This window comes from Microtus oregoni, unplaced genomic scaffold, assembly GCF_018167655.1.
Source record: "Microtus oregoni isolate MIOR12 unplaced genomic scaffold, Mior012 000018F_ref0000195, whole genome shotgun sequence".
NCBI classification, from domain to species: Eukaryota; Metazoa; Chordata; class Mammalia; order Rodentia; family Cricetidae; genus Microtus; species Microtus oregoni.
In genome coordinates, this window is record NW_024543077.1 from 30,532,989 (window position 1) to 30,557,298 (window position 24,310).

Here is a 24,310-nt window from a genome sequence, read left to right on the forward strand (position 1 = left end):
TCAACCATGACGGACTATATTAAAGGCCCCTGCAAGCAATCCCAACAGCTTTTTGGATGAACTGCATAGTTTCCAAGATTTTGAAATCCTTGCCACTTGAGGAATATGGAAGTTGCTTTTCTGTAAGATTTTGGAGGGGATAAGCCAGCGAATGGTTTGGGGGATAACATCCACTGAATCTGCTGGTACACAGGCATAAAAAAAGGGCTGGTTTTCTCTTCTTTCTAGATAGAATTTGATATTCTGCTGATGAGCACTTGGCTCTGGCATCCAATTGGTTGGTGGGTTTGATTCTTCTGATTCATAATGACACAATCTCTTCCTCCTTGCATGCTTCTCTCCACTGTGTGAAGGACTATATTTTGAACGCTGAAAGATATTGAACTTTCTCCACAAATTAGATTTAGCCTTCCTTCTTTCTTTGACTTGTGGGTACACATAAGACATGCGGTATTTTTTTGCAAGATTCAATTTAGTATTCGACTCAGTTGCTGAGGAGGCTAAAGAGTAGCTTGTTCTGCTCCATGTGGTCCTGGTCTGGTGCTTGTCTTCACTGAATGTTATGGAAGATGCCGTCGACTCTATTTCCACAATATCGGATGGGCTGTGCCACAGCCCAGCAGGAGACTGCATCTTGGAGTTTAACCTGTGTTTCCTACTATTTCTAGACTGATAGGAAGGTTGTGCCACCAGGGAAGTGTGTTTTCTCTGGGTTCTAGTATGATGGTCATTTGGATCGTCACGGTGAACTGATTTCAAAAGAGTTGCTCCATCCACTCTGTGAAGATCCGCGGATGAAATGGCTGTGGGTACCTCAAACAGAAACTTTTGGGAACCCTTAATTAAGTAAAAATTGTTTCCTATAAACATACATTCCTCACTGTCACTTTCTTCAGAAAATCGACATTCCACCAGGTCAGTAGCTGAACATTCCGCCAGGTCAGTGGCTGGACATTCCGCCAGGTCAGTGACTGGACATTCCGCTAGGTCAGTGGCTGGACTTTCCGCCAGGTCGGAAGCTGGACATTCGGCTGGGTCACTTGCAGTCTCAGTATTTAGGGGACCATCATTGGTCCAGTGATCAGAAATCCAAGATGAATGTGAACTGGCTAAATCAGCAGTGTTTTGCTGAGTTCCTGAAATACTATAATGCTTGTATAAACTGGTCTCTTGAAAGCATAATTGACGTTGTTTATCCTTTTCTGATGTCATCTGTAATTTTAACTCTGAAGGAATCATCGTATCATTTGGTCTTGAGCCTTGTAGATCAGCGGAAAGGGCAAGCGCATGGGGTGGCTTCTGGAATTTTCTGATGAAGAACGAACTTTCTTGTGGGTTTTTCTTTAGGAAAGGAACATGTTGTACTAGGTCCGTGTCCAACAAAAGACTACTACTTTCTTCCCTGTCTTCTGCTGTTTTACATTCCGAGCCTGAACCCACGTCTAACTTGTACATATGTTTGGGAAGCACATTTGCTTTAGAGACCACAGGGACAGAAGGCCTAGGGACTGAGCGGAGGTATTTGCCTTGCAGATCACGGTCGATTTTGCAAAAAGATTTTTCATCAAAAAGTACTACAACTCTGTTTGTTCGTTTCTGTTCTTTGGTGGCCGAATGGATACACGTAAATAGGGGTTTTGATTTATCTTGGCTACTGGCAATTGCATAAGATTGGGCTGCAGTTCTGGGAAGGGTGCTTGTTTTTATCTCTAGCGCTTTTGTTTCAAAGTGCAAAAGAAGGTTGTCCCTTCCTTTGTCTGGGAACTTCTGGAGAATGTGACTCCGAGTTTCTGGTGATGTTACACTTTCTTGCTTTTTGATGCCCTTTGCTTCTGTCATGACCTCGCTGCTATTTGAAACATACATTGTCTTTACACAGCTAACAGGAGGAAAATCTCTTTGGTAATTGTTTTCTAAGCTATGGTGTATGGTACCAGCTTTTGGAGACGTAAAATCTATTTTTATATGTTTTAGGTAAAGCCTGCGACTGTAATCTTCTGTGGTCCTTTGGGGCTGAGAGTTACACTTCTGGCAAGATATGGTCACGATCTCTGGTATCTGACTCAGTTTTATCTCAGTTGCTTTACAATCTAAATGCATACTTAGCTTACTTAGTTCTTTTGCACGTGTCAAGATGTCCTTCGTGTCTCTAGCATCTGATAATTTCTTCTGGAATTCAGAATGACAGACTCTCTTTTCCCTTCTTGGGTTTGTTTCCAATTCTACTGGTCCTTCATTGTGAGGTGGACTTATCGTGGAAACACAAAGACTGCTGCCGGTGATCTCTGCTGCACGTTGACTACTTGGAACCACGGTTTTGGGTTTCTTGAAGGCATATTCTAATTTCCTCTGCCTGCTTGAACTACCACATCCTATGATACCAAGTGTCTTTGAAATTGGGTGCTTTGGGATTCTCCTGGTTAAATATTTGGGTTTCAGTTCTCTTTTGAGATTTGTTTCTGCGGATCTGCTTTTCTGGCTTTCAGGACAATCAGGAATAGAAACATACAATGAACTGGGCGTGCGTGTTTCAAGCAGTTTTTGTCCTTGAATGTTTTGCTTTGCAGTAGATAGCTCTAATTCCCTTTTAAGCTTTTCCTCAGGTGGGTAGCCATTCTCTCTGCAAGTGCCTACCTGAGTCTCGATGTCAGGTTCCTCTGTCGCTGGAGGAAAAACAAGGCTTGTAGGGCTGCTGGTGTGCTCCCTGGCTTTATTCTCCAGCTGGACAATACAGCTCGGCTGCATTTCGCTTCTGTCCTCTTCTACGGTTACCCCTCCGCTCCCACCCGCTTTTAATGCCCGTTCTTTCTGACTCGCAGAATAGTTGCTGTCCACTTCCGGTTTTGTCTGCTTCAGATTTTCATCGGAGGCTGTGTTTGTTTCTTCCAGGTGTTCAGATTGCAGCGGAGACTCATGGGACTTCGGAGGCAAGGCTCCATCACATTGCTCTTCTTCCGGAACAATTGAGGGTGAATTTTCTTTCCTTCTTGTGGCATTAAACTCTGCAGTACTCACGTGTACCCCTGACTGCGTTTGCAGGTGGATACTCACTGAGGTTTTCTTGTCCACATCTGTTGGTAAAGGTATCCTCTGATTTTTGCTGTGACCTGGACCATTAGGAGGGGAGGACTTTGACTTTATCATCTGTCCACACTTGGACTGAGGCATGGCTTGTTCTTCCATGTTAACATTCTGTTCTTCCTTATTTTGAGACATCTTTGCTGGAGTTAACATTTTGCTTAGTGAAGCATTACTCCGTCTACCTTTCTCTGATGTCACGAAGCTACCTGAACCAGTTTCCTGTTGTCTCTCTGCCACCGATCGTTTTGGGCACACGAGGGTATCACTTGTGACCAGGGCTTCCTTGAGTGATATTTTTGTTGGAGAAACTGAAAACTTAGGACTTGTCTTGTTCCTTAAATTATCTTTGAGTTCATTTTCCTTCTCCCAATGTCCAATTTGAGTTGAAGCTTCCTTTTCACATTTTTCTGGCTGACCCTTTAGCTCTACGAAGGATATCTGCAGCCTTTTTTCCTTTTTAATGGAACCCAATCTCGTGAGATAAATTTTATGATCTTGGGGGTCTGACTCATATTCCATTTCAACTTGTGGATGCTCACTTATTTGATGGACCCTGGTCACGGACTTTGACTTCTCTAGCACATTATATTCTGTCGTCTTAACAATACAGTCACTCTCAACCGGAGCTGACTCTTTGGTTGCTGGTTCCTGGGCATCTGCCGCTTCTTGGAAATTTCCCTGTGGGTAAGAGTGTCCTGTACCTCTTGCTGTACCTCTCGGTGTTTTGTCCTGTGAATCCTCAGAAGGGTGTGACTTGCCATCACAAGATCGGAAAGATTGTGTTGCAACCACAGCCAGTTCACTTTTACCGTCGTGTTCTTTTTTCTCCAGAAACTTCATATTCAGGACAATTTCCTTGGTGTCGAGGAGATATGGAATCGGTGAGACCTTTGTCCTTTTGCAATGCATTGCAGCTGGCAAGCCTGCTGTGATTTTTATCTGTTTTTTATATTGTTTTCCTTTTCTGACAGGACTACACATGGCCTCTTTGTCAACTATTTTCTCTGCATCTGGGGAAGATAGTGGACTTCTTAGCCTTTCTTCATCTACTTGCACACCTTTACACAAGGAAATATTGGTTGGAGAAGGTTGAGAAGTAGGCATTTTTCTTAAATCTCGAGGTTCACTTTTACTGTCGTGTTCTTTTGGTTTGGGCACATCGATATGTATATGGAGTTCTGTTCTGTAGAGCTTCTGGGACAGAAGTAATTTGTGTAATTTCAAAGTTACATCGACTCCTTGCCTGTCTATTATTTCTTTTCGATATGTCTGTTCTCTCTGAGATATATGCTGTTTTTTTACATCTTTCATGGTATCACCAACAATGGCCCCTCTAGGTACGGTTTCTCCTTTAGTTGAGGACCTCTGCAAAGCCGAATTTCTAAGTCTTAGTTTTGTGTCACTGAATTCGAATTTCTCAGACAGTTTGGGATGACACTGATCTGGCAACAAAGGAGAGGATTTAGTCATATCTAAGACTCGCTTGTCTTTCAGTTCCTGCACCATTGTTTCTTGATACGTTTGAGTTGTTATGATCTTTGCTATTTGCATCCCGGCTTCTTCCTTTTCCTCTGACGTGGGCTGTTTTTCATTTTGTAGACTAATTGAAGTATCTCCAGCAATTTGCTGTTTGTAAATGCCTCCTTCTGAAACTAATGGGTTCTGGACGTATCCCAAGGAGACAGAGGATCTTGTTAACACTGTTGTACAATCTTTCTTGATTCTGGCACTCACAGTAAGGGTAGGTTGGGGAGACGTAGCAACAGACGTCTTAGACGACTTCTCAGTTAATGTTACACCTGGCTTAATTCCATCTTCTTTAACATCTCCCCCTGGCTCTCTAGTTTTCCCCTGAAGGTCACTCAAATTCTGCATAGGTAAAGTAGGTGATTTCTTCGCCTTTGAATATATATCATTGGCACGCACTATGCTGTTTACAGTCCCATCCTTTTCCCTACCTTCCTTTTCTTCCTGTGCTGCATGTTCCTTCAATGAGTTTATCTCATGGTAAACTTCTCTATCAACTATCTGTGTATTTGAAAATGTATTGAGTTGCAATTGTGAGACAGAAAATGCTACAACTGTGTTTATCTGATCGACAAGTTTTTCTTCCTGGGTTTCTCTCTGCAACTCCTTGATACTGAGTGCATGTGATTGTGCTATTTTCTTTACGTTTTGATCCACTAATTTGGGGATCTCTTTGTCTCTCACATCTTTTCTGACTGTATTTTTTTCTTCTTCCTGGATGGGTTCTTTATTGTTCCACCATTTTGCCTTTCCTTGTGGTAAGTATTTAAAAGGGGCTGTCTTTCCCTTTTGAGCAATATCTATAAGGCTTAGTCTATCTTTCAAATGTATGATATTATTTCTATATTCTTTCCTCTGGGGAGCATACTTTAATTCTGTTAACTTGCATAACTTATCTCTACTAAATGCCTTTGAAATTGGCACTTTTCTGTCGTTCAATGACGGCAACGGCTTTAGAGGTGGGAGGCAGCATTTTAGTTGTTCTGACTTATGTTTTTTGACTTTTATTCTTGAATTTAAATTACAATGCAACAGAGGTGGTAACGAAATACAAGAGTTCTTCAGTTTCGTATCTGATTTACTCAACCCTTCTCGTACCTTCCCCTGTCGCTCTATACTGTCAAACAGTAGAGTTAACTTCTTTCCACTGAAAGGATAAGACAGCGATAATTCCTCTGTCTTGAAGGTAATGTAAGAGACCATTCTTCTCTTCATATCCGTTCCTTTTATGCCATTCTTCTCTCCCTGTGAGTTATGTTTTTCTTGTCTTATATCACTTGAGATAAGCACATCACTTGTCTCTTTATTCAATTTTAAGTGAGGTAAAAGGATGGAATCACGTGCTTTTATTACAACGGAACCTGGCTTATCCTTTCCATGTTCTATCCATATCATTTGCTCTTTCTTGTAACAATGTAGCTCTGCGATATTGCTTGGGGTATAATCATTGGGACGTACCAATTTCTTCGAGTTTAGGGTTTTTCTTTCAGGGTGTATTGTGTCATTCATAGCTCTGTATTCTATGTTACCCTTCTGTTTTTCATGCAAAAACTTCAAGCATAGTGAAAAGCAGTGTAAGAACAGCTTAGACAGACACACCTCTTGCTTCTTTTGACTTGCTCTAAGTAACAGTTCCTTTTCGCTGACTGTTGGCATGCATGAGCTATCATTTGACTCTAACTTACTTATCTGTACCCCAGCAGATAATTTTTTTGATGGCAAAAGGCTTGGACAGTTTATAGTTTTACTGCCTGACTCCAAAGGCAGCTCTGGACCTTGTTCTTTTGTTTGCTCTAGAATAACTGAGGGCAAAATCCACGCAGGTTGACATTCACTCCCAGTACTTACTTGAGCTTTAGATGACAAATCTGGTCCCTTTACCTTGTTTGACACATTGCCTACTTTTAACAATGCTTCCTTTGTGTGAGGTTCTAAATGTGGCTGGACATAGGAATCATTTTGGGAACATGATAGATGTTCTTCAAAACTCTTGAGGGAAAATGACAGGTGGTAACGGTTTTGTTCCTTTGTCCTGTCGTTATGTTCTTCCTTTTCTGCATTTAAAGCATGATAGTCCAGACTGTCTACTGTTTTTAATTCTTTCTCTACCTGTGGTGATGTAATTTGATGCGTATCCCTCAAGCTGTGAGTGCCAACTGCTGGAATAGGCTTGCACGCATCCTCTGGATGCTCAGCTCCACCCTTAGCATGCAGGTTAACTCTTTCTGAACTTGGAGAGTGACCTCCTAGAATCTTACCTTCACTTGCTGCTTTTCTTAGCACTGGGTTAAAAATCTCTGATTCTAGTGCTGCTTCTGCTGAGATTTCTTTCTGTGCGTTTTCAGTCTGAAGTTTGTATAATACGCAAGATAAAAAAAATTCCATAATTTGTTCTTTGTTCTGGGCAAAAATAGTCAGTTGTTTTGCCCTGTTTTTTTTTGAAATCTCCATTTTCTGTCTGTTTAATTTTAGTGGACTGGCAGTTGGTTCGGCTTTTTCTTTGCCCTTGAGATTCATTTTGGCACCTATGGCACTGGCACCACTGTCCTTCCTTGTTGTACTCGAGCTTGATTTTGAGTGATGAGGAGCCCTCTTGTGGCAAGGTACAGAATTCAGAAGGATTCGAGGCCTGTGACCTGACTTTGCATGGCCTCTCAGAACTGTACCTGTTTGGTATAGATTCTCTAGATCTGTGCAGAGAAACGCCTGTGCTTTGGAACCTAGTTCTGGGTCAGTTTCTCTTAATCCAAATAGACGGGAAATATCGTTAACGTTATGATCCGTACCCACTTCCTTAGCTACCTGTGCGCTTTCCAAGTGAAAGGGCTCCCTAAAGGGGCAGGGGACATTCTCCAAGCCTGCTGGCCAAGACTCTCGTTTAAACAAGTCTTGCAGCTTGCATGTCTCTTTCTGGAAAGGATCCAGTTCCATGAGAAATACATCATGTTCTTTGGAACTTGAAATATTCGTCTGCTCGGGTCCTCCTCTTCTGGGTGGAACTGAAAATGCGTGTTTGATGGAGTCTTTCCTAACTCTTTGCTCTACTCTTTCTGCAGTTGAGAATTCACATTCTGTATCTGCTCTGGGTCTTTGAGCCGCAAGCCTACTGGAATCAGTTTCTTCAGTCTCTGGAAACACGACACGGTATGCTTCTTTTTCTAAATGGACACTCCAGTCGATATATCTAGGCTTCTCCACTTGTTGACCAGGCATTAACTGATCTTTATTCTGTGGGGTAATATCTAGCAAAAGTACTTGGTGTTCTTTTTGCTTCATAGTAGTATACTGTACTGATTTTCTGATGGTGCTCGATGTTGAATTGTTATCAGTGGGCTGCATAGATAACTTATTAGTTCCGTTCAACGGCCTTCGGGGTTTGCCTTTCCCCTCTTTTACTTCTCTAAGCTTTATAATTTGAGACACAGTGTAGCCGGAAGCACAAAAATCCTTCCACAGTAAGTCTGCCACACTTTTCCCCTGGGGGAGTTCCTTCTCTGTCTTAAAGCCGTGTCTTCGCTCCTTTCTGTCGCTGTGGGCTCCATATCTGGTAACGCCGAGGAACTTTCTAGAGGTTGTCTTCCTCAACTTCATTTTGATCGTTTTGTGACACAGGACGCCTTCCGTGCAAGCTGCTCTTCTTTTGTTGTGACATATAACTTTAGACGTCAGCTCCTGCGTGTAGTCTAGGCTTGTCCCTTGTACACACAACCTTTGCTGAGTCCACAACGTGGCCACACTCTCGTTTGGTTCTGTCCCATCTCTTTGCCCGAACACACCACTGTTCATTGTGTTGATAAACTGTGTTCTGGGTGGTGAATTATTTGGAAACGGAGTGGGATTCATCATTGTTGCTTTTATGTCTTCTGCCGTTTCAAAATTGTTACCCCCTCTACTTCTTTTTATCCTCTTTCCCTGTTCTTTAATAAGCAAGAGTAGTTTTTCAATACTTCTTGAAACGTGATCCATATCGGAAATATATTCTGCATTTGAGACTTTCTTCAGCTGCGGAGTCGAATTCTTTAATAGTTTGTCACTTTTTTTCATGTTTTCCTTTGGCTCTTCATTATGAGGTTGGCATGGTACCTGGGAGGGAATGGATCCCGGAAGAGGGTCTGTGAACATATTTTGTTGCTGTACCATAAATCTCGGAATAAGCAATGATTCGTTTGGATCTAATGGGTTTTCCATTACTTCCATTTCTCCTATCATCAGTGGACTTGATGTTTTGATGTCTTGGTTTTTTATGAATTTATTTGTCATTCCAAAACGAGGAAATTCCTTCATCGTCTGAAGAATCACCCCTTGCTTCAGTGGATAGCCCTGTTGTAGACTATCTTGGGGGCCAGTGCAGACTTTTGTTCCTCCTCTGCTTCTGGAGGTAGCTAGCCCAATGTTATCAGTTTCATCTTTCTGGAAAGTTAACTCAGAGTTTGTCTTTCTTTGTAAATTGTCGAATTTGCAAGAGTAATGCTCTTTAGTTTCTTCTGACTTAACCCAAAATTGTTGTATAAATTGTCGGTGAATGTCCTTGAAAGTGGAGTCATCATGCATCTTTCTCTCACTTTCTTCTTCTTTCCTAGATACATCAACACATCCTGACCCTGACTTTTGCCTTTGGTTGGATGGTTTCTCCATAATTTTCTGTAAAAGAATGTCTTTTCTTCCTCCCAACTTGCCTTTCTCCAGTTTTACACTGCTAAGCTTTGTAACTGGGGATACAAAGCATCCCAAGCTCAAATTAGCTTTTAGAACCAAGTTTTGTACATTTCTCCTCAGCCCTAAAACATTCCGGTGCTGGTGTGGCATGCTATGCGCCAGTTCTTTTTTATTGCTACTGTCCCCATGTCTAAGAAGTAGACGGACCGATATTTTCTTTGCCTTCAGCTTTGTTTGTTTGGCACCCACAGTAATTTTCACATTTGCTATTTTTGCCTTATCTTTCTGTCTTATGGCTTCAGGATAGGTAGTGTCACTGGCGTAAGAACTCCACGTAGGTCCTAAGACATTAAGCTTTTCCTGTTTTCTTGGCAGGGCAAAAGACTTGGACTTTGTTTTCCAATCTGTTTTAAACTCACTGCTCTGCTTTTCCATTTGAAGAGTATGTGTATTAGAGGAAAGAACAACCTCTTGGTTAAACTCTTCTCCGACTTTCACATTTCCTTCTTGATCTATTAAATAAATACCTGTTTTCTGAAGCATATCCTTGCAGTGCACCGTGTTAGCAGAACGCACGTCTGACGTGACCAGACCAGGTTGTCTCTTTTGATCTGCTCCAAATGGCAGCTGTGCAAACTCTTCTTTCCTCTTCATCTGTGCTTTGTCCAGGCCATTTCCTTCTGAAGATTTCTCATACATATCCCGTACGTGCTGTGATGACTCCATATTTACTTGTTGAATTGGCATACACATGTAGGTGGATTTCATATCCGTATTTACCTCACCATTATCTACTTTTACCTCTAAGGTCTTAGAATCCTGGGTCTTCTTTATGTTTACAGCAGCATGGTATCCAGGAGGTGAGTGTGACTCCATGAACTTCTTCTGTGAAGGTATACCTTTACACATTGACAGGTTGGGTGCTCTGATGCTGCCCGTATGCCTTTTCAATTCTTTGGAAGTAATTAAATGCCCGGCAATAGAAGTGACAGTTCCTGTCAAATAAAATGAAGACTTTTCTTTTAAAGAAGACTGGTGAGTGTTCCTTACTCCATGTTTGGTAGTGGTACTGGTTGATTCACTGACTTCTGGACAATTGTGAGGTTTCTCCGTATATGAGAGTGCTTCTTTGAGGCTTCCTTGTTTGCTGTTGGTCTCCATTTTTACATTAATTTCTGAATTGGCCTCATAAGTTTGCCTTGTTTGTGGCAAATATTCTCTGAAAAGTATTCCCTTTGACTCCTCGAGACTGGGTTTCTTCATGAGATGGGCACTTGCCGTTAAGTTTCTCGTATAAAATGGAGCAGGTTCTGTTGTTAGCACTTCTTGCTTCTCTCCCCAGCGCTGCCCAACATGCACTTTAGCATCCTTTAAAAAGCTGGAACCAACTTTGTCAACAGAATCATCACACTCCGCTATGCCTTCAACCGGTGATGCCCCATGTGTTGGCCGTGTATGGGCAGACTTTGATACTCCCAAACCTATCTCTGCTGTGAATGGATTTTCCACATTAGAGTTAGTTAATAGAAAGCGGATGATGTTTTGAAATACATCAGTTATATTTTCACTGAGCCATATTGCTTTCATTTTTGCTCTTAATTTAAATTTCTTATGGTTTGTGATAAAGTGTCCATTGATTTTAATTATCTTTGAAACTGATATCTTCTTCTTCTTCGTGGCTGAACATTTCCTATTCAACGTAATTTCATTTTCTGATAATTTTCCTGTGTCCACCTGGCTTTTACAGTCAGATAAAAAAGGTCTCAAGAAAGTTGTGGCTAAGCTTGCTTGTAACTCTGCCTTTTCCTCGGCGTTAGATCTTTGAGGTATTCTACTAGAAAAGGCAGCTCTTGCTGCTGTATCAAGTGAAAGTTCATCAGTTGGGAGTTTGAGTGGACAGCTCTCCGCATCTTCAACAGCATAAAACAGCGCTTCCTCCATACATTTATCCCTTTTCAACTGGTGTTTCCCCTTATGGTGCCTATTCTTTCTATGGACTCTCGTATAATGCCTTGCAATATGAAGCAGCCTTGAGGCTTGCCTTGCCTTGGGACTTATATATTTTTTGCCTGAAAACTCTAATGTGCCGTCCTCGCATTTGGAATCAGATGACACAGGGCTGGGCTCCTGTGAAGGTTCCAAAGATGGGAAGTCCTTTTCAGCACATGTTTTTTGTTCAGAAATAGCGTCGTCACATTTTCTCCTGGGACCTTCGTCACGGGTGGTATCACAGGGTATGGAGCCAGTCTCAGAACCCTCTGTATTTACAAGTGGAGGCTTTACACTCACCGTGTTGCTTTGCGGGGTACTCACAGTTAGAGAGCTGTTAATCATTTCATTTCCCTTGTCCAAGGTTTCTAAATTCTCTCTCTCTTTTGATGTAGGTGTGGAGAAGCTCAAAGAGCCTAGCATTGTTGCTGCCAGTTCCTGGGTTAATGATCTTTTATTTTTCTCTGATGTTGAATTTTTCGATATTATTATATTAAGAGTATCAGGCAAGAGAGCAGACTGTATTAGTAATTCAGAAATCAGTAATTTCCAGGTTTTTGGAAGAAGATTGTTTCTATGACCACACTGTGGAATAGTCAATGTCTTTGAGACAAATGCTTTCTTCCTTTTCATAGTTACACCAGTTGACCACATTTTACCTTGTAAGGCTTTGCCTGTAGACACCTTGCTTTTCCTTTTGGATCTTAGTACCTCAGGGGGTAAGAGATTCAAAGACTCTGTGATGGTTGCTTGTAGATCATTTTTAAGCCCTTCTCTTTCCAATCTATCCCAACTGTATTGTTTCTGAGCATGAGTTCCATCAGCAGGGATGTCATATTTTGCTCTATCGGTGCTAATGTTATCTATTTGTGATTCCTCTGGTTGTATGGGAGGAACCTTTGGACTTGATATGCACACAGCACATTCTCTTCGTGTTAGATCTGCTGGCTGACTTTGCTGCGGAATATCCTGTTCTACAACGAACAGAATGTTCTTCTCTCTTTGTTCTCTTAATTTCTGAGAGTTAGGATCCCTGCTTTGATGTGGACACAATACAAAATCTCGACTATCCTGTGAGAATGGCTTTAACAATGCGTCATCATCATTTTCTTTTTCTTCTTTATCCTGAAGATCATTTTTTTTGATGTCATCTAAAGAAACCTTTCTTTTATGAAGCAATATCTCTAGATTCGAACAGGGTGTCTTTTCATCTGGTGTGCCTTTTTCTGAGTCTATCTTGCTGCTCGTATTAATATCCAGTGTGACATTGGTCAAGGAGGATGTTTCGGCTGCAAGTTTTTTCTCTTGATGCCTGCCGTTCATTTTGGCGGTGTCATATTTCTTTCCCCCACTCTGCTTTGGATTCGTGTGTGAGGCAGGTGGCCCCTGTGCCTCCTCCTCATCGTCGGCAGCCTGTCCCTTGTGTCGCCTGTCACCAGACAGATCCCTGTCTCTTTCAGATAATGCACTGTCCTCTGGTTTTTCTAATTGAAATTCAACTGGGATGGCACATAGGGTAGAACAGGAAGTAACTTCTGGAGGTGTCTGTGGTTGTACCTGAGTAATTGTTCTTTGTACTCGGTTCAGTTGGGCATCTGACTTAACAAGGTCATGGTCTTTTCCTTGATGCACATCAAGTATAAGGGGAAGGCTCTTCTGAGTGACCAGGAAACGTTCTGGTTCCTCTTCCCCTTTCTCTTCATCGCTCTTCATGCTAGAGGAACTGCTTAAGTCAGCAGAAGCCAGAAACTGTGCGTTTCCTCCATCTGGGGATTTCTCTCGCGTTTGCTGCATACAACCAAGTCTTCTTATTTTCTGTTTACCTGCCCGTGATTTTGACTTTCTCCTTTTTTTGTTAAACAAAATGTATACCTTAGAGTGAATGATTTCCAAGCAGACACTTGCTACGCTACCCCTCTGCTGTGGATCGTTCATCTCCACGTGGTTTAGTTTGTTGCTGTATCTGAAGTTAACTGTCTGTGAATCTGAGGTCTTTATTTCCCTCATCTTTCCGTATTTACGACTCTCTGTTGTCTGCTTCTTTGATCTTCTTAGTGAGTGTTTCTTCTCTTTCCGTCTAGAAGCAAAGGATCTAGTATCAGAATCAGAAGACTGTAGGAACGTCACCTGCAGACTTCTGGATGACTCTGCCTCTTTCCCCACAGGATACAAATCTAGTTCCTGTTCAGACTTTTCATCAGATTCTAAATCATCGTCTGCTATGTCTGTCAATTCACCAGATGAAGAATTCTCTGCCTCGAGAGATAAATTTTTAGGAACCACAGGGAAGTTTCCACCATTTTCTGTTCTGGTAGTTTGCCGAAATCCTTCAGCTTGGATGGGAGCCATTTGTAGGCTGTCCTCTGAAGCACTTCGCAGGGAATCTTTTTGGCTCTTTACACCCTGACGGTTAGCAGGTTGCTCTTGACTTACAGAGATCAGCGACGGGTCTGGCTCATCTGGAAGAGTGTCCTTCCTTTGATTGGCAGCAGCCCACTGGTGTTGGTCATGCTGCGGAGCTGCCTGTACAAAAGGTTCTTGTTTCTCTTGATGTTTTTTCTCTCTGTTGTAGAATGTTCTACTCTCAGCAACACTATCAACACCTATTTTGCTTGCTAGTTCTCCTTGCTTTAGCTGAGCATGACAGAACCCTTCTTGCAATCTTCTATCAATGAATAAGCAAAGAGTGTTTTGGCTTTCAAGAAAAACTGATTTAGCATGGTTTATCCTTTTTAATTTGGTCTTAAGGTCCAATTTTAGATTCTTCTTATTGCCTGTGGTACTGAGTGTTCTGGAGGCTGGTGGTTTCACCTTATTCATATACGTGAGCCTCACGGCGCTCTTATTTGTGAACCGTGTTGGGTTTTTCTTCTTGTTAGAATGAGTCAACACAGACATGCGGTAATTTAAAGAGCACGAGAAAGCTTTTTGGGTAAAATCACAACTGATTTCCCTTGTGTCATTCTTCCTACTTGGAACATTCCTTTCTCTTGATTGGATCAGAGGGTCTCCCGTCAGTAATTCTCCCGATGTTGGAGGACCCCACTCTAATTCTGCACTATACTCCAGCTCGGCCTGTATAGATGTACCAGTGTTTGTATTTGCAACACAGAATGAGCCCATTCTCCGTGAGTCAACCGATTCCCTAATTGCTTCAGCGGAAGACGCTCCTTGAAACAATTCCTTCTCCATCTTAATCTCCTTCACTGGATGCGCATCACGTCTGTGGTTCCTCTTAACGTGAGCCACTGTCTCCGGTAGGACTTGCTCCACCAATTTCACACCATGGCACAACTGAACTTCGAGAGTGTCTACAGTTTTGCTCTCTTGATGAAGGGAATCCAGATTCTTTTCTTTCTTTTCAACTTGTGTTTTTGGGGGTGTCATCTTGCTACTTGTTTTATTACTGTGAATACTAGACCCCAGAGGGTGACCAATCAGAGGCACAGGAGCCAGTGTTACATCACACAGTGTTTGTTTAATGAGTCTTTCAAAGTTGTCTCCCACTTTTCTCTTATGGTTCAGGGTGTCACGTGCAGTGAGAGAACGCCTCGAGGAAAAGGCAGGTTTTTTCACTTGAATAATTTTGTGCTTGACACCGAGTCCATTTTTTGGCCCTGATGAGTTTTTTCGGGCTTTGAACGGCCTTGTGGCAACTGCACATAAGTCCCTTTGCAAGTTTTCTTTGTCTTCTGTAATATGACCATCTGGTGTCTGTGTGGGCTTTTCACAGAATGGGGTCTTGTGTCTGGTAGTTTCAATTAAACCCTCAGCAGCAGGTGAGTTTTCTGGCATTAAAGCTGGGCGCACGGGACTTGCAGCCTTGTCTCTGTCTGGAGGTTTGTCTGTCCTTTGCTTTCCTTGCTCAACTTGTAGTGGATTTGTCAAGGGACATGGGGCAGTCTCCCATACTATCTCTGTAGAAATTGTCTGTGACTGGACTTCTTTCTTTGGCCTTTGCCTTTTTCTTTTTCCTGATTGGATCGGTCCCATTTCCAACTGGACACATTCGTCCTTTGGCTTCAGACAGATGCTGACTCTGAAGGCTTCTGCCGGCGGTCCAACCGTTTCTCTGTTTTCCTCTTCCTCACTGTCCCACCACTCCTGGGGTTTTCTAAGTCTGGAGCACTTATCAATATGCTTTACTTCCTGTATTTTCTTTCCATCTAGTAGTTCCTCTTGCTTTAGTGCAGTACGACTACAATTTATTGTCACTGTGCCTGCGTTGGCTTTCAATTTGTTACACATTTCCATATCAAAGAATTGAGAAATGGTAGCCTGCGTGGTATTATGGTAGGTATCTGACATCCCTTCATCCTGATGTCTATTTGTTTTATTGCTTCTGGTGTCACACTCCGGCTTCTCTCTCTCACTTGGGTTACCATAGTCTCTAATATTAGCAGTCAATGGTTTCTCTTCCTTCAGATTTTTGCTTCCCGTAATCACTTGGACATTTATTTCTTTGAATTCATTTTCCTCATGCTTTTGGGATCCCAGTGAAATAAGTAAATTGACACCTGGAAAGTTCAGAATGATTTCCCCTGAATTTTTGGCATTCTGTACACTATCATTTGAAAAGCACTTTTGTATGCCTGGAGTACCGACTGCTGATTTCTCTCCATTCTCTGTATTTTCGATGTCCTTCTGTACTTTCATTTCTCTGTCTGATTCTATTTGGGGAAATGAAGCATCTTTCTGTGCAGATTCTGATAGCACTCCTGAAAGCCCCTCATGTATTGGAATGTTCAGGTCAAATAAACAAGGAGCCGCCAGTTGAGGAGCGTTGACCATGAAAGACTGTTCTGTGTTTTCAATGGTGCCCAGCCTTACTGTATCATTAGAATTTGTATAGTTGACTTTTTCTGTATCTAGTGACTTCTGCAGAAAATGTTCATATTTTACGAGGTCTGGAATAACGGCCACTGGACATTTTGAGAAATCCTTTTTATCATGCGGAGTGATAGGCTTCGAGGCAGAGATGAGATGGGAAATTATAGCTGACATTATTTTCCTCTGATGTGCTCTTTTCTTCTTCCTGCATCTCAACGCTTTCTTGTTTTCTGAAGTACGACACACTACGATCGGAAACACCCGGGAAGAAGAGGTTTGCTTTGCTTTGGGAGGCAGAGCTCTAAGACCGAGTTTTCTTTCACTGTCTGGTGTCTTTCTCCCGTTTCTCTGCCTTTTGATGGAAGGTGAGAGAGGCTCTGAATCGTATGCATCATACTGGTTTGATTCCAATGAAGCTAGTGGTTGTTGGCCTGGTGCTGTCTTGTGTTGTGCCACAGCTTCAGCCAATAAATTTGAATTTAGAGACAAAAATTCAGCATTCTGGAAAACACTATTTTGCCCTTTACCTAAATGGTTCCTCTTGTTTTGGTCATTAAAATAAACAAAACTTTGAGTCTTGCTGAAATGTTCAGCAGACTCTATGCCCTTGGTTGAATATTCTCTTTCAACAATACATAGGGTGTGATTGAAATGGTGGCCCTTATTTTCATGGTCTATTTGTTGGGCCTGGACGGAGTTTTGTGCACTGCTAGAAAACGGCGGTCTCGGAAAGAATGCAGGCTCAGAGAAACCAGGCTGGCTGCTGTCTGAACCCTGGTCATGAATGAATTGTTGGGTTTCGCTAGTGCACTGTGCTTCATGAATCAATTGATTCCGCACAGCACTTTGTTCTGGGAAAGCAGTTCGTGCTTCACCAGAAATAACCCCTTCATTATGTAAATAACAAGAATGAGTCGAAGGCTTCTGAGCTCTGGGGTGCAGACCTTCAGCTCCCCTCCATGATCTAGCTTTGAGGTTCACAGAGATTTTCCTTCTTATATTTTCTTCCACGCGTCTAATTTGCCCACTAGAAAGAAAGAAATGAACAGGAGGGGATGGTGCCACGTGGAGATCCTTAGCTCTTGTAAATCTCAAAGTACCTTGCAAATTAAGAGCATCAGGAAGGGAAGTTTTGGGGCCGCTGGTTTTCATTGTTGAACGTAAATTATTGGAGGAAAATTGTTCTGTTTGATATTTACTTGGTGGATCTTTTCTGGGAAAGGAATTTGAGAAAATGTCCTTTACTTTTGAGTGAAACATTGACAAAGGTGTATTGGTCCCACCTGAAGATGCGTGACTTTCACAAAAATGGCTGCTTTGATGTTCCCATTCATTGGATGAAATGGTCCTTTCTATGGTGTTATATCTAATCTCCTCCGATGGAGGATTGCTTGGCATGCTTCTTGAAAAGGTTTCAATTCTGGAGATAAGAAAACAGTCCTTGTGAGTTGCAATTTAAAATAAGCATGTTATAGGGTCTTACTCTAGACTTAAGAAAAATCTATCATAGATGAAACCAGGTCTGTTTACAAACACAAAGATAAAGGTGAACGTACCATCCACAATGCCAAGGAAGCCACCACCTCAGCATTTCCTGTAGTAGACCAATCAGTTGATAAAGTGAAGAAAAACATTTAAGATAATTTCTCCCTCAATCTCTCTAAAATTGTTTTTTAGCAGCAATGACCCAATGAATAAAGGTGATATACTTTTATGAAGAATACATTGCTACTCTTTACATAATTTTTTAAATAAACAGTCTTATGGAAATTTTATAGGTATAACAGAAGAATATCCTATAATATCAAGTGTAGTTTTCTATAGTCAATCTTGCTACCTATTTGTGAGGAAGAAAAAAAGCTACATTTGGGGGAAGTACTACAGTGATATTTTATTTATGTTTTGATAAATAAAGCTTAGCTGATGATCAGAGAGTAAAAGTAAGCAACTAGAGACCAGGCAGTGGTGTCATACACCCTGAAGCTCAAGATTTGGAAGGCAGAGGCAGATGGATCTCTGGAAGTTCAAGGCCACCCCGGGCTCTCTTCTCTTCCTCCCTCCCTCTCTCTCCACCATGGGTAGCAGGTTCTCCCTGATCCCCCTTCTCAGGCTCTCCCTGATCCCCCTTCTCAGGCTGCTGTCAAACTAGGCAGCTGCCTTGAAACCCAGTCAGGCTTTCGCTGTTCTGTGCAGCAAGAATCAGCTTCATATCTTCAACAACATTGTCAGGAGATTTGGTAAGACAATTAGGACTCCTTAAAGGGAGGAATTAGTTAAAAGAGAGAGATTTTATTTCCCAATATTCCAAATGGGAAATACCATTACAGTGGAAGGATTTGGATCTCCGGATGATAATATGCTGCACAGTTTGAAGATGAAACAGTTAAATGAGAGGGTATCTAGGTGGAATTTATGTAATGTCAGATGTAAACATTATCAGCTTTGCCATTTTTGTCTTATCACTAAAAAGTTGATTAATAAGAGTGCTAAGATACAGGCCTTAGAAAAAGTTAATAAAACAGATCCCAGAGATATTCAAATACAGAGAAATTTAGTGGAGAACCAATTTCAGCATTGCATTATAAGAACAGAGAGGAATAGCCTAAGATTTTCACACAACCAACCTTAATATATCTATCTAATAACCTTACAACAATTTACAAATGGCAGAGATTCTGTTACAGCTAACTGGAATCCTATGGCAGTGTTATATATATTTAAAGAGATTCAAGGAAGCAATCATCTCATATGGCATGCATTTACCTTTTGTGAAGCAAATATCAAACTCATGGTCAGTTTGTAATAGAATTATCCCTAAAGACTGGATAGAGTTGACTAATGGTGTTTTAGAGCCTCAATTACAATGGAGTGACTGCTTCAGGTAAGAGGCTAAGATTATTGATCAACAAAGTAAAGCTAGAGGTATGGAAACTCCCAGTATCAAATTATTGGAGAAGCAGACAAGGCCACGACAGAAAGGCAGGCTGTTTATGAGGACCACACTCTGAATTTATGATGCACAGTGGCTTTGAATACTTGGGACAGAATTGGAGAAATAGGAAAGAAAGTTGAGTCATTTTAAAGATACACAAGAATCAAAGGAAGCCTTTTCAGATTTATTTCAAAGACTGACTTCAGCAGTAAATAGAATTCAGAAGTTTGAAAAATAATAATTGAATCTCTGGCTTTTGAAAATGCCAATTTTCTATTCAAAAGGATAATTAGCCTGTTAAAGGCAGGGTCAACACCTTTGGAAGGATGGATCCGAGACACAATTATCATGAGCATGATGAACATAATGATGCCTGGATAGGCGAAGTTATTTCTAGAGATGCGAGGAAAAATCAAAATGTCAAATGTTATAACTGGAAAATAAGATCACCTTAAAAGAAATTATTGACAGGGCATTCCTAGAAACAATATTTTTAAAAGCAATTTCCTGAATCTATAGTTTACCATAACTTGGACAACATTTTGCTATCTGATTCAAATGTAGACACTTTAGAAAAAAATATTTGAAGAAGTGAAAAAAATTTTGCCTTGTTGGGGATTACAAATTGCTCCTGAAAAAATATAAAGTGGAGATTCTATGAATTATTTAGGCTATAAAATAGGTTTACAAAAAATTAGACCCCAAAAGTTGCAAATTAGGAGAGATCAATCACAGACTCTTAATGACTTCCAAAGATTGCTAGGAAATATTTCCCAGCTCTGGCCCACTATTGGGATAGGTCCTCATAACCTATTAATTTAAATAAAATTTTATATGGTGACAAGAACTTAAATAGTTCCAGGGAATGATCTGATGTGGGATTCCCCTCTGTATGCTGTGAATACCATTGATTAATAAAGAAACTGTCTTGGCCTGCGATAGGACAAAAGAGGAGAGCTAGGCAGGGAAGAGTAAACTAAATTCTGGAAGGATAGTGGAGTCAAGGAGAAGTCATGGAGCCACCGCCAGAGACAGACATGCCAAAACTGCTGATAAACCACAGCCACGTGCAGATACACAGATTAATCGAGATGGGTTTTTTTTTTTAGGATATAAGAGTTAGCCAGAAATACGTTGAAACTATTGGCCAATAGCTTAAACTAAATACAACAGTATTGTAAAGAATATAGTTTCTGTGTGGTTATTTTAGGAGTCTTGGCAGCTGGAAACAGAGACTTCTACAACAATGACCAGCTGATGCGGAGAGAGAATTGGCTTTGATTGAAGAAAATGTACAGAAGGCACATGTGAATCATATGGATCTGAATCTGAACTGCATTCTGATCATATTGCCCTCCAAATGGCCCCCTACAAGACATTTAATGCCAATAGCAAACATTTCCATCACAGTGTAATAATCCAAGGAAATTATAAGGAGATGTCCTATTTGTTCTTTATACAACCAAACACCACTACTTGTAGAAAGTTACCCAAAGGGTACTCAAAGGAATGAAATCTGGCGAATGAATGTATTCTATTTTGTAGAATTTGGAAAACTAAATGTGTACACCACACCATCCATTGGTATCTATTCAGGTTTTCAATGGGCAACTGCTTTGAGTTTGGAAAAGGCTGATTCAGTAATCACACATTGGCTTGAAGTTATAGCCATCATGGGTATACCTGTACAAATAAAGACAGACAATGCTCCAGCATATGTCTCTAGAAAATGAGACAGGTTTTTTTTTGCCTATTATGATACAAAGCATATTACAGGTATACCCCCACACACTTTTTCTGCGTCTTGAGGCACCTACCTTAGGACTAAAGTTCTGAGGACCAAGGGAATAACAGAGCAACTAGACTTTAAATTTTAATACATTTGAAATATGAACAAATTAGACTACCTATTTCCAGGTTCATTCTGCAGAAAGAAATAAGTGATATCATAGAAAAATAAAACAGCCCTCTTGGTGCTTGTGTTTGGTGTGCATGTCTGTATATATATGCACATGCATGTTCACTGTGTCTGGTCACAGGTGTGTATGCAGATGCACAGGCGCATTTGTACACATGCATATGGAGGCCATAGACTGAGGCCAGGTGTTCTTTCTCCTTGACTCTCTGTCTTCTGTCTGGAAGTGGGGTGTCTTGTGTGTAACCTAGTCAGCCATTTCTAGCTATTGGGTGTCTTAACCTCCTGAGGGCTTAGGACTACAGGTGGGTATCACACTAGATTAGTATGTGTGTGTGTGGGTGCTGGGGACCTGAACCCCAATCTTCTGTGGGCAGGCTTGAAGCTCCCAAGCACTCCTTTTCTTAAACATCGACAGTGGTTTTTGTTCAGCGTTAAATCGGGGCTTTGGAACGTGGCATTTTACGCCCTCGGTGGTCTCAGGGCCACCTCTTCGCGTCCATCTCCTGATAACTTTTCAGCAACTCTGAAATCATTGCTATTCCTTTCACACAGCTTGCTGTTTCTTGTTTCCTTATCTTTGTATAGGTCTTAGAGTGCCTTTATTATCTTCTAAACTCTTTTCAGGGTAATTTTTGTCTGTTCTTTAAAATCCAACTCCAGGGTCGATGAACGGTTCAGCTTGAAAAACTGCTTGCTGCCAGGTCTGATGACTCAAGTTAAATCCCCAAGACCAATACGATAAGAGCAGAAAACCTGCTCCTGAAAGAAGTCCTCTGACCTCCCCATGGGTCCCCTATCTGCCACGCCACCATCAACCTTGTAAACAAACAAATCAATCCATAAATGTAATTTTAAATATCGAAATTCCGGCTCCCCTGCACCCTTCATGAAACCATTCTCAGAGCCCTAGGTGGGTTTAGACATCTCCTGAATGTTTGCAAACTGGGCGGCAACTACCCTTTAGCTACTTGTCTGAGATCAGACGCTAGCTCAAGCGTTTGTACCCTAGCATCCAACAGCACCCTCTGCATAGGTAATCATCACTGGATGAGTTCTAGTTGACATAACTAAAATAGCAACAAAGAGCAATGATGATGTTGGAGTCTGACAGATCCTGAATTACATTCGGACTTTAGAGAACCTCTCAGATTTACAGGGCCCACTTCACTGTTGACTCCATCCACAGAAGACGGTATTTCTTTTTTTTTGTACTGAGTGAATTATAAGAAATGGTGGTTACTATTTCTTTGTGAGCAGTGGGGGCATTTTATCATAACAACCTGAGTTAAACTTTATAAGCTTTATCTACTTTCAAGGATAATTTGCCAATATATTGAAAAGCCCTTCTCACAGCTTGGAACAAGGCAACCACTTAAAAACTACACTGGAGCAAATTGTCGTTTACTGTGCCTTCCTTTTAGGAAGAGACTTCTCTGGGTTTCAGAAATCAGTACAAGTATGAATAGAATGTAAACAAGTTATATTGTTTCTCACCTTTCCATGGAAGTTGTGTGGGAAATCGACCAGCTCTCTATAGCTACACGGGAACAAAAAGTTACAGTATCAGTATCTGGCTAAATAAGTTTAATATCAAAAAATGAAATTGTAAACTGGCCAGTCCTGGCTCATGCCTTTAATTCCAGCACTTGATAGGCAGAAGCAGGCAAATCTCTATGAGTTTGGGACCAGCCTGATCTCCAGAGCTAGTTCCAGGACAGTCAAGACCAAGACTACACAGAGAAACCGTCTCAAAAAGACAAACAAACAAAAACCACACACACAGACACACAGACAGACAGACAGACACACACACACAAAGAAATTGTTTGATACTTACCATATGTCATTTCTTTGGGGAAAATATCTTCATTCTGATTCAAGGTAGAATATCAAAATGTTAGAGAAATAGTTCGACCATGAAAGTTAAATGTTTTTTTTTATAAATTATTATGTGTGCTTTTGAAAAATAGGAGAGAATGGTCAATCATTTCTTACCTTCTGAGAACATGAACTATTTTCCCATAGCTCAAGCTTCTTCTTAAAAAATTCAAAAGTTCTTATGAGGACTATCTCAAAAGTAACTCCCAGAAAAATTATAATCAGGGTTACTATCCAAACATTGTTTAAAATCCAGTCGTTTAGAAAGTGCCATATTTTGCAAAATGTATTCTCTTCTAAGATAGGCTTCGATATGTGTTTAAAGAAATGGTAGATTTTTGACATAATGGCCTGTTATCTCATTTATCTGGCCTTGATTTCAGAAGCCTCTCAGATACAAAATGCTGCTCTGTCCATCTAGCTCCTAAGTGCATACATGCAAAGCTCTATCAGAAAAATAAAACAGCCCTGCAGTGCCTGTGCCCAATGGTGCAGTGCTTGCCCTGGGGACTGAGTAAAGTAAGGTACGTGTCACAGTAGGTGTTTACTGAGCTCACAGTGACAACAGGTCATGAGTGAAACATGTACAGGCCAAGTATGGTACTAGTGTGGGAAGTATGTAGGCTAAGCCTTGTACTACATAGCCTGTGCTGGCCTAGAACTCCAATGATTCCTATGTAGTCCAGACTGTCTTTGAACTAGAGATCCTCCAGCTCCAGCATAGGTGTGGGCTACCTCTGTTGGCATCGTTATGTAGTTAATCTTTTATTTTTCTTGAGATAGGATCTTCTATAACGCAGCGAAGCCTTGAAGTCTTTATACAGCCTAAGCTGCCTAGGAACTCATGGAAATCCCTTGCCTGAGCCTTCCAAGTACTGGGATTACAGGCTTGAACTACCACACTCAGTTTATGTATTTTTAAATTCAACAAAGAATGTTCTATCAGTTTAATCAAAACTCTTGACACAATTGAATGGCTACCCTAATGAAAAATATGTAAAATAGAATTGAAGTTAGAAATCCATTTAATAATTTCTCTTCTTCTCAACGGTAGTGTATTTTATGCTTCCTTGCAGTCAAGAAAATATAGCCCTGTCTTAGAGTAATTGCTAATTGAAGGTGTAACAAATAAAAACACTGGATGTTGTAGCGAGGTATGATGGCATATGCCGTTAATTCCAGTACTCAAGAGGCAGAGGCAGGCAGATCTCTGTTAGTTCAAGGACTATCCTGAATACATAGTGAGTTCCAGGACCCCAAGGGCTAATAGTAAGATTTTGTATCAAAAGCAGAAACAATAAAAAACAAAAACCTGTTTTCCCTAGTTATCCTGAGTTTGACATATTCCACACAGCTTTTTAGTTCAAGAATGTACTGTTGCCATCGTGTAGAACATACGATAAACTTTTTCTGTTGATCCGGCTTCTTGGAACATTTCTTTTTGCTACAGGAGTCTGTTTTCAAGTTCCCCATTCACAATCTATTCATACATTCAAAAC

General features: G+C 41.1%; 1 protein-coding gene across 1 annotated transcript; it reads right to left on the reverse strand.

The window, feature by feature from the left end:
- On the reverse strand, positions 1–23,156 carry Ccdc168 (coiled-coil domain containing 168). Its single transcript, XM_041668161.1, has 5 exons — positions 22,929–23,156; positions 22,771–22,804; positions 22,428–22,470; positions 1,041–17,503; positions 1–923 (listed from the first exon to the last, which is right to left on the reverse strand). The coding sequence occupies exons 1-5, from the start codon at positions 23,154–23,156 to the stop codon at positions 1–3; spliced, it is 17,691 nt and encodes a 5,896-aa protein (XP_041524095.1).
- Between the last annotated feature and the right edge of the window lie 1,154 nt (positions 23,157–24,310).